Below are 12,498 nucleotides of genomic sequence, written 5' to 3' on the forward strand. Positions count from 1 at the left end.
GCGAAACAAAAATTGACGCGGAAATATCGGGACTGGCTAAGGATAACAAAAAAGATCTCATCGAAAAGTATCCCGTGCCTGCAAATTGTAAGACATGTCAAGCGCCAAAGGTAAATCCCAAAATAAAGTCAGCTGCTGGTCAAATGTCCCTGAAAAAGGATTATTACCAAGTTATATGTCAAAACAAATTAAGTGCCGGAATGACAGCTCTAGCACACGGTTTAACCGAGGCATTAATAATTCCAAATTTTTATTACTGGTCTACTACTGGTCGGAACAGAAAATCCTTACTATTACATTACTGATTTTCAGTACTAAGCCCAAGCCAGAGGCGTTACCTCCAGATGTTGGCAGTTGGATACGTAATAGGCCAGTATGAAAGTCAGTACTGGTTGTCATTTTCCCATACTGAACCAGTAATATGCCTACTGTCAATTTCTACCTGGGTAGATTGTTTTAAATCGCATATAAGGCTTTAAATAACTACAATTGATCTAGAGGACAAGATCTACTTGCATAATTTCGATTGAACTTCACTTAAGGTAAGTTCGTTCAATCGATCAATTATAGAAACAGCCCCAAAAAGTGTGATGACTATTAAAGTCACATCCAATCAGAACAGATTTAAAATTTGAATTTTAAACGGAGTCGTAGAAAAGTTTCCAATAATTATCAGGAGTTTGTTTACCAGGGACTCTGTAGACTGAATTAAAAATATTTCTCCTAAAGGAGAGTTTAATGAGACAGCGAGTGTCTCAAGGACATCCTCCTTTAGTGAATATATCTAGATATATTCCATTTTTTTAAACTTGTGTGAAAAGAAAATTTATGTTTTCTTCTTTCCACTTTCCAACGATTTATTATGAACATTTTAGAGAATTCGAAGATAAAGTGATAAATAAAATGTGTGATTTTGAAAAATTTGATACATTTAAAGAAAATTGAAAATCAAAGTCATAGAATGACTTTCTATATTCTATAAATGAATTTCTATATTCATTTCATACTTTGTATCAAATTTTTAAAAACGCACATAATTTAATTATTTTTTATTTTTCAATCCTCTAAAATATCCATGGATATTAAAACATCATAGGTCTAGAAACTAGAAAAGGTACACTACCGGTCAAAATTGAGAGACCACCCATTTTCAGGCGATTGAAAAGCGTTTTAAAACATAAAATGTATTGAAAGTAAAATTATTTTCTTTTTATTTTTTGAAATATGATAAAATTTTGAAAAGAACAAGATCTTTTAGAAGTCATTTTGCCAATATTTTATTTAGATATTTTTAATTTAACTTCTAAAATAATGGAAGCTTTTTAATGATCTTAGGCTTATTTTAAAGGTCATTTGGTATACTATAAGAATTATTTATAGGCATTAACGTATAATTTTTTTCTTAGAAAATGCAGACCGTCAAACATAGACCAAAAAAATTCAAAAAATTTGGTACAATTTTTCTGTACCAAAAACTATTCTAGAAAATATATAAAACATCATATGGTGTAGATTATTTAAAAAAATTTTAATAAAAAAATACGTTTGAATTTTAAAAATTATTTTTCTGTTAATAAGAATGTTTCAAATTTTTTGAATTTTTTTGGTCCTTTAAAATAAGCCTAAAATCATTAAAAAGCGTTCATTATTTTAGAAGTTATTCAAGTTTTTGTAAAACATTGAAAATGACGATTTTTTAAAAATATCTAAATAAATTATTGTCCAAACGATTTCTAAAATATCTTGTTCTTTTCAAAATTTTAACATCTTTCAAAAAATGAACAGAAAAAGATTTTAGTTTCAATAAATTTTATGCTTTAAATCGATTTTCATTCGCCTGAAAATGGGTGGTCTTTCAATTTTGACTGGTAGTGTAAAATTTCTTTTCACATAAGTTGCAAAGAAGTGTAAAGTGGGGGTTCGTTTGAGATATTAGGAATATTAGATTTCAAACAGGAATTTCTTTAAGAAGTTGAGAGAAATTTGGAAAAATATAAAGACTAATTCTATGTTTATTAAATTCTCTTTAAAGTAGTGTGCAAATAGTATATTAAGCAACAAAGGGACAAACGCAACCATTTGTTAACGTTGATTTTTATGATACGAGTGAAGGTCGAGGGCGCCGTAGCCGACCCGAGACTGATACGAATGTTAAAAAACAAACGAGGAACAATAGTGATCCAATATTGGCTGCAAATGCTTGGCAAAGTTGTGATCATCCCAAGACTCTAGCAGTAGTGGCCCAATATTGATTGCTATTATTGCACTATCATTGGTACTGCTGGCTCTTAATATAGGCCCATTAATAAACGAATCTAAATTACGAATCTAAATTACGAATCTAAAGTCAGATTTTCAAAATTTAAAATTGCTCAAATTTGTATACAATTTGTTTTTTGGGGTTTTTTAAGATCGCTGATTACGAATCTGAAGTCAGATTTTCATGTGGAATATATGTGCATCAGCATGTGGAATCAGCCAACTTCAATTAATAAATGTATTAATATTCCCACCGGTTTTCTTAAAAAATAGAAAGTAAATCTTAAGAAAAAACCGCTGCCAAGTTGTATATTTTTTTTATAATTTTGGTGATCATTTCATGAACACTTTACTTCCGCTCATGGAGATAAAAATAATAGAAAAATATGAATAACTTTTTATAAATATGGTAAAAGTGATTGAATTTTGGGTCAATCAATTTATTTTTAAATACCCTACAAGATAGTTACAATAATTTAATAGATAAACAAAAATTTTCAAACAAAAAAGTTGAGAAAATATCATTTTTCACAATTTTTGGTTTTTAAAATACCAATAATTTAGAAATTTATTATCGAATTAAGTTTAAAAATAGGTCAATCGAAGCGTTTTTTAATGCTCTACAAGTTGATAACGATAATTTGAATGTTACTTCTACGTTTTTCAACAAAATTTCCAAAAAAGTCTTATTTTCAAAAATTTTTTATTTTTAAAAGTTTAATAACTCCACTTAATATGGACGAAAAATGTTCAATTAGGGCTCAAAAGATGCGTCTAAAAAAAGTCTACAAAATTATGGAAAAACATTTATAGGTGTCCTAACATTTTTTTAAAGTTATGGGCAAAAAACGTTTTTTTGCAAAATTAAAAATCAAAAAAAAATTTAGTTAAACTTTATTAATATATCAGAAAGTACTCTCACTTTATGTCCGCAGGTGAGATCTACAATTTAAAAAAAGATTCAACCCAAAAGCTCTTCATGATTTTTAGATATTTATGAAAATGTGATGTTTACACACACACGCACACATACGGAATGACATTTTTTAAAAATGTCATTTTTGAACTCCTGAGGTCAAATAACATAAAGATATGTCAAAAAATCGAACTCGAAAAATTTTGGTATTACAATACTTCCTCTATGAGGAAGTAATATAAGAAATATAATATTTTATTTATTCAGACATAGATCTCTAGTCCAATTAATACTAAAATTTGATAAAAAGTTTGATATTTTTCGAGAAAAAAAGAGAATCAAACACAAATTAACATTTAAAAAAATGAATAAATTTATATTTTTCTATTCAAACTTTCATTTTTTTGACAATTTTCAAGAAGAAAAGACAATCGAATACAAATTGTCATTGAACAAAAAAATAAAAAAAAAATAGAAAAAAAAAAAAAAAAATAGAAAAAAAAATAAATAAAAAAATAAATAAAAAAAATAAATAAATAAAATAAAAAATAAAAAATAAATAAAAATATAAAAAATAAATAAAAATAAATAATATAAAAAATAATAAATATAATATAATAAAAAAAAATATAAAAATACAAAAAAAAAATTTAATAATATATATTATATATATATATATTATTATTATTATTATTATTATTTTTTATTTATTATTATTATTATTATTATTTTTTTTTTTTTTATTATTATTATATTATTATTATATATATTTATTTTTTTTAATTTTATTTAATTTTTTATTAAATATAAATATATTTATAATATAATAAATAAATAATATAAATTTATTCATTTTTTTCAATATTAATTTGTATTTGATTGTTTTTTTTCTCAAAAAATATCAAAATTTTTATTAAGTGAAAAATAATATTTTAAAGCTAATTTTCCTGTTACTTGGACTAGAGATCAATGCTTCAATAAATAAAATATTATTTCTCTTATATTTTGTCAAGATTTATTTCATATTTTTTAAGAAAACCAGTGGGAACAATAAAACATGAATTAATTGAAGTTGGCTGATTCCACATGCCCTTAAACAGGTTGTAATATGTTCGAAAAGTTCATCAAAAATTTTACACAGGGCAACTCAAAAATTAAAATTACAACAAAAACTATATTACTATAGGTACAACATCTAAACTAGAGTCAAAAGTTGCGTATTACCTAATAGTATTTATAATCTGAATGGCTGATAAATCGATTTAACAGTTTTTAAATAAAAGTCAAATGGCTTTTTTGCATCTTGGCTTTTTCATCCCGTTCTACTCTAGTAGTACTATGTAATTGCCTATTTTTATATGTATAGTAGTTACGTTGGTGATTAAAAAAGCTATATTATTTGCTTATTGGTTTAAAATCATAAGAGTTTTATTAAATTTTTCTTATTGGCTTAACACTTTCTTTTTTTACGCCTTAACGTAAATATACCTATTTATTGGCTTAGGAGTATCTTTTAAATAAATAATAAATTTTATGTTAATTAATGTCTTTTTTTATTTATTTAGTTACCTTGGGTATAATGTTGATACACACATATAAACATACATCGGGATAGTTTTTAAAACACTATTTTTTAATTTCAGAAGTCAAAAACATCAAAATCACGATTAAAAGTTTTCACTAAAACAAACCTACCAATAAGAAATAAATAAATAAGAGTGAAAAATTATGAAATTAAATTTTTCTGTAGTTATTTTTTCGTTATATAGATAATTGTCCAAATTTTCGAATTATATTCCTGTTTGTTGTTTAATCCAATTACGGAAATAGAGAACGTCAGTGTAAACTCCAGGATATCCTTTCGTTCCACATTCGACACCCCATGAAACTAATCCAAGTTCTACTTTGTCCGCATTAATAAGTGGACCACCAGAATCGCCCTAAAAGTGTTTTTGAATTATTAATTCTTTTTCTTTACATTTAAAATATGTATGTATACATATATTAAATATATATGTATGTGTACGTCCAATTGAAAAGAGCCCATTTTGGTACCATTGGACTTATCTATATGAGAATATAGTTAATTAAATTTTGAACAATTTAAGCGGTCTTAAATAGACTTCTTTAGGTGAAAAATTCGCGAAGTTATAGATAATCATAATTAGAAGAGTCAGAAACCTAATTTAAAGAGAAACGAATTTTAAGTTCAAATCTGTCATTAGTTGCTATGTTAATCTAAAGTGAAAAATAAGATTATAAGTGTTGCCCTAATTATGATAAAGTTATAGTAAACTCATTATTTTTTTTAGAAAATTGCTATTATCTTCAAAAACATAATAAAGCCAACAAAATTGATTTTTCTCATGCGGACGTACATACATATATATATAGGGGAGGGTAGGCTACATTGAACCGGGTATTTTATAAAGTCCAAGAACTAATAAAATTTTTCTAATTTCGATCAGGTTTTTGTATCAAAATTAAGCTGAAGTACTCCTTTAGTTAATACACACGTTACAAATACAAATTATTATGATTAAATAATAAAATTTAATTTTTTTCTAGCCAGTTACACTTTTCTTATTTTGAAGAATGTGTGTCTACATTGAACCACCTTTAATAAAACACTACAATTTACTTCTATAATAATATTTCCACTTACACATTGTAAAAAATCTTATTTTTCACTCAAAAAAATAGAAAATTGTTGTTAAAGAGTTATTATTTGTTAATACAGGAGATTAATATATTTTGATGTCAGGTTAGGTAGGTAAAGTGACAGTTTGAGTTTATTTCGTTCACAATTATGATGAAAGCATGTATTCCAGTATTTTGCTTACTAACTAGTAGAGCAGACAACTTTACAACTCTTAAAATTGAAAATTCTTTGCTTTTTCGGGTGGTTCAATGATGCCGCACTAACTGTATTCACATGACATTCACAACAAACATTGCTTATAATAAATTTATGTAAGAGATAAAATTCTTTATCACATCGGAATATTGAAGTTGGCACCCTAAGCTAAATAAATCACAAGTTTACTTGTGCCCGAAATTTTTGGACATAGTTTGTTTCAGTAAAACTAACTTATATATTAAATAAGAAAAAATTTCACTCAGTCATTTCTCAGAAAATTGAAGTGGTTCACTGTTGACGCTGGTTCAATGTAGCCTACTCTCCCCTACACTGTAAAAAAAGGGAGTTAAATTTTAACTCCTCAGGGGATTCTATAAAAGTCGCACCCATTTGGGAGTTAAAGCAAAGAGCGTTAAAATTTACATAGTAAAAATGAGAATTAACTCCAAAAGGGAGTTAATTTAATAATTAACTTCCTTTTGGAGTTGATTTTTAACTCGAAAAATTTCACTCTCAACTCCAGTGACCGTCAACTTCCTAAATTTTCTACAGTGTAATTATTACAAAATGTTAAAATCACATAAAATTGTGGGCAATTATTTCAACATTTAAATGGATTAAAATAATCTGAAACGCTTTTAATGAAAAAATTAATCCCATAATTGATTAACTCAATCTTATCTGGTGTTAATTTAAGCTGCAGCCCTTTTTAATACCTCCTTTTTCTAGATTTAATTTCTTATCTTAATGTTAAATATATACGCAGTAAAAAGAAAGTCGTATTTTAAGACAGGAAAGCAGTCTTAAATTAAGACGCAACATTTTTAAGGCAGTCAATGCTGAATTTAAGCAATGGATTTTGTATGATTTAACATTAGAGCAGATAGTGCTGAATTTAAGACTGATCTCAAATTAAGATTTACTTTCTACTGTGTAATATAAAAATTAATATAATGTTATAATAATAATCATTATTAGCAACTAATTATTTACTATTATTAAATTATTAAATACAATGAATTTTTCATACTTGGCACTTATCACGAACATTTGCTCCTTTATTGTATCCATAACAAATTTCCCCTTCTTTTAGTTTTATGTTACCTTTTAAATAATGTTTTCTGCATTTTTTCAAGTCTACTTTTGGTACAGAAACTGCACGCAATTTATTAGAACCTGGTCCACCTGGCTGTCAATTATTCAAAATAATTCTAATTAATTTTTACTTATTTTCAATATGTAATAAAATTGTTAAATTAAAATATATTTTTCAATTAGATTTAAAATTTTCATAATTAATAAATTTTCTATAATTAATTCTTACTTTAGTGTGACCCCATCCTGAAATTGTGGCAGGATTTGTTTTTAATGCTAGACCTCGTTGTGGTAATTTAATTGGTTTAATTACGTTATTATAAGTAAATGGTGGATTTACTTTAATTACAGCTATGTCGCCTCCAATTCTTCGTTTATCATTACTTTTAACATAATAAGGATTTCGAATGACCCTTATCACTTTATGTCGTCTTGCAGTTCTTGCTAAATTTTTTATATCAGTAGTACCAGCAAGAACACTTATTTTGTTGTAATCTGTTTTTGGACTGAAACAAATTTTTTTGACTAAAATAATTGTAGTTTCGCAACTAAAGATTCCGTCGAATATTGCAGTCAAGGTAATTTTAACTTTCAGGAAACTTTCGTTGATGTGTGGGATATCAAAAAATATTTTTAAAAATTGATTTGAAAAACTGCAATGTCTAGAAATTAGAGTAATCAAAAAATATACTAAAATTATGAAAAATCTTACTTATCAAAGCAATGTGCTGCCGTAAGTCCCCATTCTTTGCCAATAATTGAAGCACCACAAGTACTTACTAAATTACTACCTCTTATTCCAGCTTGAAGTCGAAGCTGTAAATAAATATTTTTTCATTTTTATCCTAGTATTTTCTTTGCATTTTTTATTTATTAATTTCTATGTTAACGAGGAAAATATTAATCTTACCATATGAGGAAATCTTTTAATTGTAGTTATACTTCCTCCTATTATTCTATTTTGTGCTAATACTGTTTCATATTTTACTGAAATTTATTATTAAACAAAGATGTATTTAATAATTGCATTGTTACAAATATTATATTACAATAAATATAATTTATTTATTTTTAGGATTTTTTAAGTTTTCAATATTTAAGATTTTTAAACGAGCCTATTCATTTAAAAGAAGTCAACAATTTCTTTTAAGCAAATAAGCATATTTTCAAAACAGCATTCTTGTTGAATTAAAGGCAACTGATACCTTCTATATTTACTTAAGTACGAAATAAATACTACTCACTTTAAACCATGAATAATATTTAATAAAAAAATTCTAATATATATTCCAAACTTACAGCTAAGAAAGAAAATTAACAAAATACAATACGTCTTTTGAAAATAATAATTCATTGTTAATGAAACTCAATTAACTTTTGTGTCCAATAACGTTCAATAATTATAACTGGCGCCAAAAATTAAAGGAAAATAGTTTTTATAATAAACTACAGGAACTCATATCGACAAATAATTGTTATTTACGATATATGTATATGCAATTTTCTTTATCATTTATAACGTCATAAGAACATTATACATATAATTATATAATCATTCATATATATATACTTTCTATCATTTTTTATGTACTAAGATGTGTAAACAATAATTATAAAAAAACAAATTTAAACTTTATAATTAAATATTATTTCTTGCTTTATTTTAAAAAATAATAATAATAGTAAACTGTACATTGTTTAAAGCAGATAAAAAGTCGAAAGTTTTCTATTTTTATCAAATATCTAAAAAAAACTTGTTAGGTATGTTAACAAAGCCAAAGTGTAATTGTAAGTCCATTCCTTTTTTATAAACTTAATTTGAATAAGTGAAATTTTCAATGTATTCCAACCCCCAGTAAGCAAAAATTGACGAATTTTGTCGAAACTTCATTGTTTCTTAAACAACAAGAAAATTTGGACTACCAAAATAATTACGAATATACAGTCAGATTTCATAAACCCAAAATGACGGATGCACTTTGGAGGACATAAAATAAAAAATCTGCCCGCTCTTCGGGCGGACACATTCTCGTCCGCGCTTCGCGCGGGGGGCTCGCAAGTTTCAGCGCGCCTCGGGGCGCGCGAATTTTGGTCGTCGCGCTGCGCGCTCCGAAGATTGTTGCGCGCTTCGCGCGCAAATAGCTCGCTTCGCTCGCAGTTGTCCTAGACCGTTGTGCATTATTTGCGTTCTTTATCCTGTTTCCTATATACGTTTCCTGAAACCATTTTTTTTCATAAAGTTACTACGACTTTAAGGATTACATTCTCATCACATATTTTTGTTTGCTGATGATTGCCAGATTAAGTGAACTTAATGCAAATGTTTGTTCTTGCTGTTGGAAAATATGAAATTATTTTTAATCACTAATTATCTTCGCATAAAAATGGTTTACTTAAGAAGCTACAATATTTTAAAAATACAAGTATCAAGTTTTTTGCGTACGTGATTTGAAGTGCTAGTTGCAAATAAGGGGACAAACGCAAGGCTTGGACGGAATACTGCCAGTCGGGTAGCAGTGATAAGCCTTGAGCCGCTTATTGCTACCTGACTGGTATTATCCCTTTCAACAACGCGTTCGTCCCCTTATTGCAGCCAGCCCTTCATTTCTAAATAACAATTATTTGTTTAAACTGTTGCTAAAATTAATAAAATCATAAAATATCTTCATGTTTTTTTGCCCAACTTCAAGAAGAAAACTACTAAGTACAATTTCTATAAGTTTCATTGCAATTAGAGAGGTAGAATATATAAATAATTCAAATTGTTTATAAAATTGTTTTTTTTAGTTATTAATTTTTATTAAGGGCATCCGGGAAAAATTGAGCCCAAAAAGTGTTTTCCCGCGTGTCGTCTCACTCCTAAATAATTAGAGATATTTAGTTCGGATTTATCATGATAATTAGGGGAATTCATGATGATAAAGAATATTCTCGAAATTTGCAAGTAATTTTTGAAATAAATATTGAAAAACGGAATTACAAAAGTTGGATTTTGGGCGAAAGCGAGAGACAATATGGCGGCGAGCACACAGACAAGTGGATCTATGTGTCAGTGGTCAAGGAGGTGGCGCCAATTCTCGGAAGTGGTCGCGAGTTGAACTGAGGGAAATGTATTAACCTCGAATTACTCCACTTTCAATCGTTAATAAAATAATTTCCTCGCAAAATTATTGCAAAAACGGAGAGGGCCGCTCCTCGGAGAGTCTTCCTCTAGCACCCCTCCAAATATGAACCCGAAAGATTTTATCCTCTCAAAATGAGACGTCTATACTGAACCGTTCAAAACCCCCTTTTTCCGTATATTTAAACAATTTTTTTCAATAATTATTTATCAAAATTTCTCTAAAATCCGAGAGGACCGCTGGTCCCAGAGCATTTCTCTATATTTACCAAAAAATCCCGACTCAAAATATTCTTTTCTTTTTAAATGAGATGTCTATCACGAAACCAGTATTATTTCCCGGATGCCCTTAAACTGTTGTAATATTTCGTTAATGCAAAAAACTTTTTTTAATTTCAAAAAACGGTTAAAAGAGTTATTTTGTTTTGTTGTGAACTACAGACATTTATAAAAGATTTAACATTTTAGAAAATCAATAAAAAAAATTTAACACAGTTGAGCTGGTCTGGCCCAAAAACTTAAAAAAAATTAAGTTTCTATGAAAAAATGTTATAGAGAAAAGTTTTTTGTATATTCCTAGTCTAAAAGAATATAAAAGTCCAGGGTTTGGCAAGAAGTTGTCAACAGCAAAGTTGTAGCTGATGCAAAGGCGAGAAAGAAAGTCTCTGGTAGCAAAATCGCATATGCAAAAATGTCGGAGATAATGGAGTCGGAATATTGATTTTTTGTCAAAAAAGCGCACAAAAAATATATAGAGAGAGATTTTTCTGGAAATTACAACTTTTTTGTGTATAAGTATGTTTTTCAAGTATTTTAAGGTGAGAATATGTCAAAATCAATTACCTAACTGACTTTTATTCCTTTCAAAAATTCGATTTTCAGTGTTATTTTGGGATTTTTTAGTTTTTTGACCATTTAAGAGACTATAACTTCGAAAATTGATTTTTTATAAAAAAATGTTATAAAGAAAAGTTGTTTGTATTTTCCTAATCTAAAAGAATATAAAGTTGATAGCTTTGAAATTTGAAAAAATTGAATTTTCAAAATTTTGGAACCAGTGTAGGGGAGAGTAGGCTACATTGAACCAGCGTCAACAGTGAACCACTTCAATTTTCTGAGAAATGACTGAGTGAAACTTTTTCTTATTTAATATATAAGTGAGTTTTACTAAAACAAACTATGTCCAAAAATTTCGGGCACGTAGGTTTATTATTTATAAAGAAAAACTAAAAAAAACTGTTTTTCACGTACAAAACAAAAAATTTTGTGTAAATATAATCAAGTTTTCTTTTGAAATAGGAAGTTTTAAAAATTAGTAAACTTGTGATTTATTTCGCTTAGGGTGTCCACTTCAATATTCCGATGCGATAAAGAATTTTAACTCTTACATAAATTTTTTATAAACAATTTTTTTTGTGAATGTCATGTGAATACAGTGAGTGCGGCATCATTGAACCACCCGAAAAAGCAAAGAATTTTCAATTTTAAGAGTTGTAAAGTTATCTGCTCTACTAATTAGTAAGAAAAATACTTGAAGACATGCTTTCATCACAATTGTGAACGAGATAAACTCAAACTGTCACTTTACCTACCTAACCTTGTTATGATTGGTTATTTTCCAAGTTTTAATCTTTGACAAAATTTTGCAATTCATTGCAAAATTAAACAAATATTAATAAACTTTGAAATTTCCTTTAAAGTGTAATTTTTTACACTCACTTCTTGTGTGTGAGGAAATAATAAATTTTGTTTTTTTATCTCACGTAATATAATTTAATGTATATTATGGTTCTGTCTAATATATTTTTACAATATATTAGATAGAATACCGAATATAACATTAAAGAATATTATAAAAGTAAATTCATTCATTTTTTTAGCTTTAAGTTGGATTTTTGTACCGGAGGTACGGTACAAAGTTGACGGTAAAGGCAAACTGGCATGGTGCGTCGCCTTTACGAGAGAGTCGGAAGACACGTCTGACTCGCCCTGTGTCTCCCGCTCGACTAACTCTCGCTCTCGAAACCTCAACCGTACCGCGCTTGCGCGGAACGGGTGGGGGCAACTCACGCGCTGATTGGCTCTTGCCAAGGTGGAAGGGATGTCGCGGATGCGACTCAGCAGAGGAGCATAAATACCGCGCATTTTCCCTGATTCACTCTCTTACCTCGCCTGACTTCGACGAAGCAACACGTCTCTCACCCGAGAGACACGGACACCTGCGCTGGCGTCGCTGACGCCGCGCTC

The 12,498-nt window shown here is 28.1% G+C and overlaps 1 protein-coding gene across 1 annotated transcript; it reads right to left on the minus strand.

Moving 5' to 3' along the window:
* Positions 1-4,736: 4,736 nt before the first annotated feature.
* On the minus strand, positions 4,737-8,542 carry LOC122497649 (trypsin-1-like). The gene is made up of 6 exons (XM_043604894.1): positions 8,430-8,542; positions 8,041-8,117; positions 7,843-7,946; positions 7,360-7,636; positions 7,066-7,224; positions 4,737-5,115 (listed from the first exon to the last, which is right to left on the minus strand). Exons 1-6 carry the CDS (start codon positions 8,482-8,484, stop codon positions 4,966-4,968), a joined length of 822 nt encoding a protein of 273 aa, XP_043460829.1. The 5' UTR covers positions 8,485-8,542; the 3' UTR covers positions 4,737-4,965.
* Positions 8,543-12,498: the final 3,956 nt, after the last annotated feature.

This window comes from Leptopilina heterotoma, unplaced genomic scaffold (genome assembly GCF_015476425.1).
Source record: "Leptopilina heterotoma isolate Lh14 unplaced genomic scaffold, ASM1547642v1 Lhet_135, whole genome shotgun sequence".
Lineage (NCBI taxonomy): Eukaryota > Metazoa > Arthropoda > Insecta > Hymenoptera > Figitidae > Leptopilina > Leptopilina heterotoma.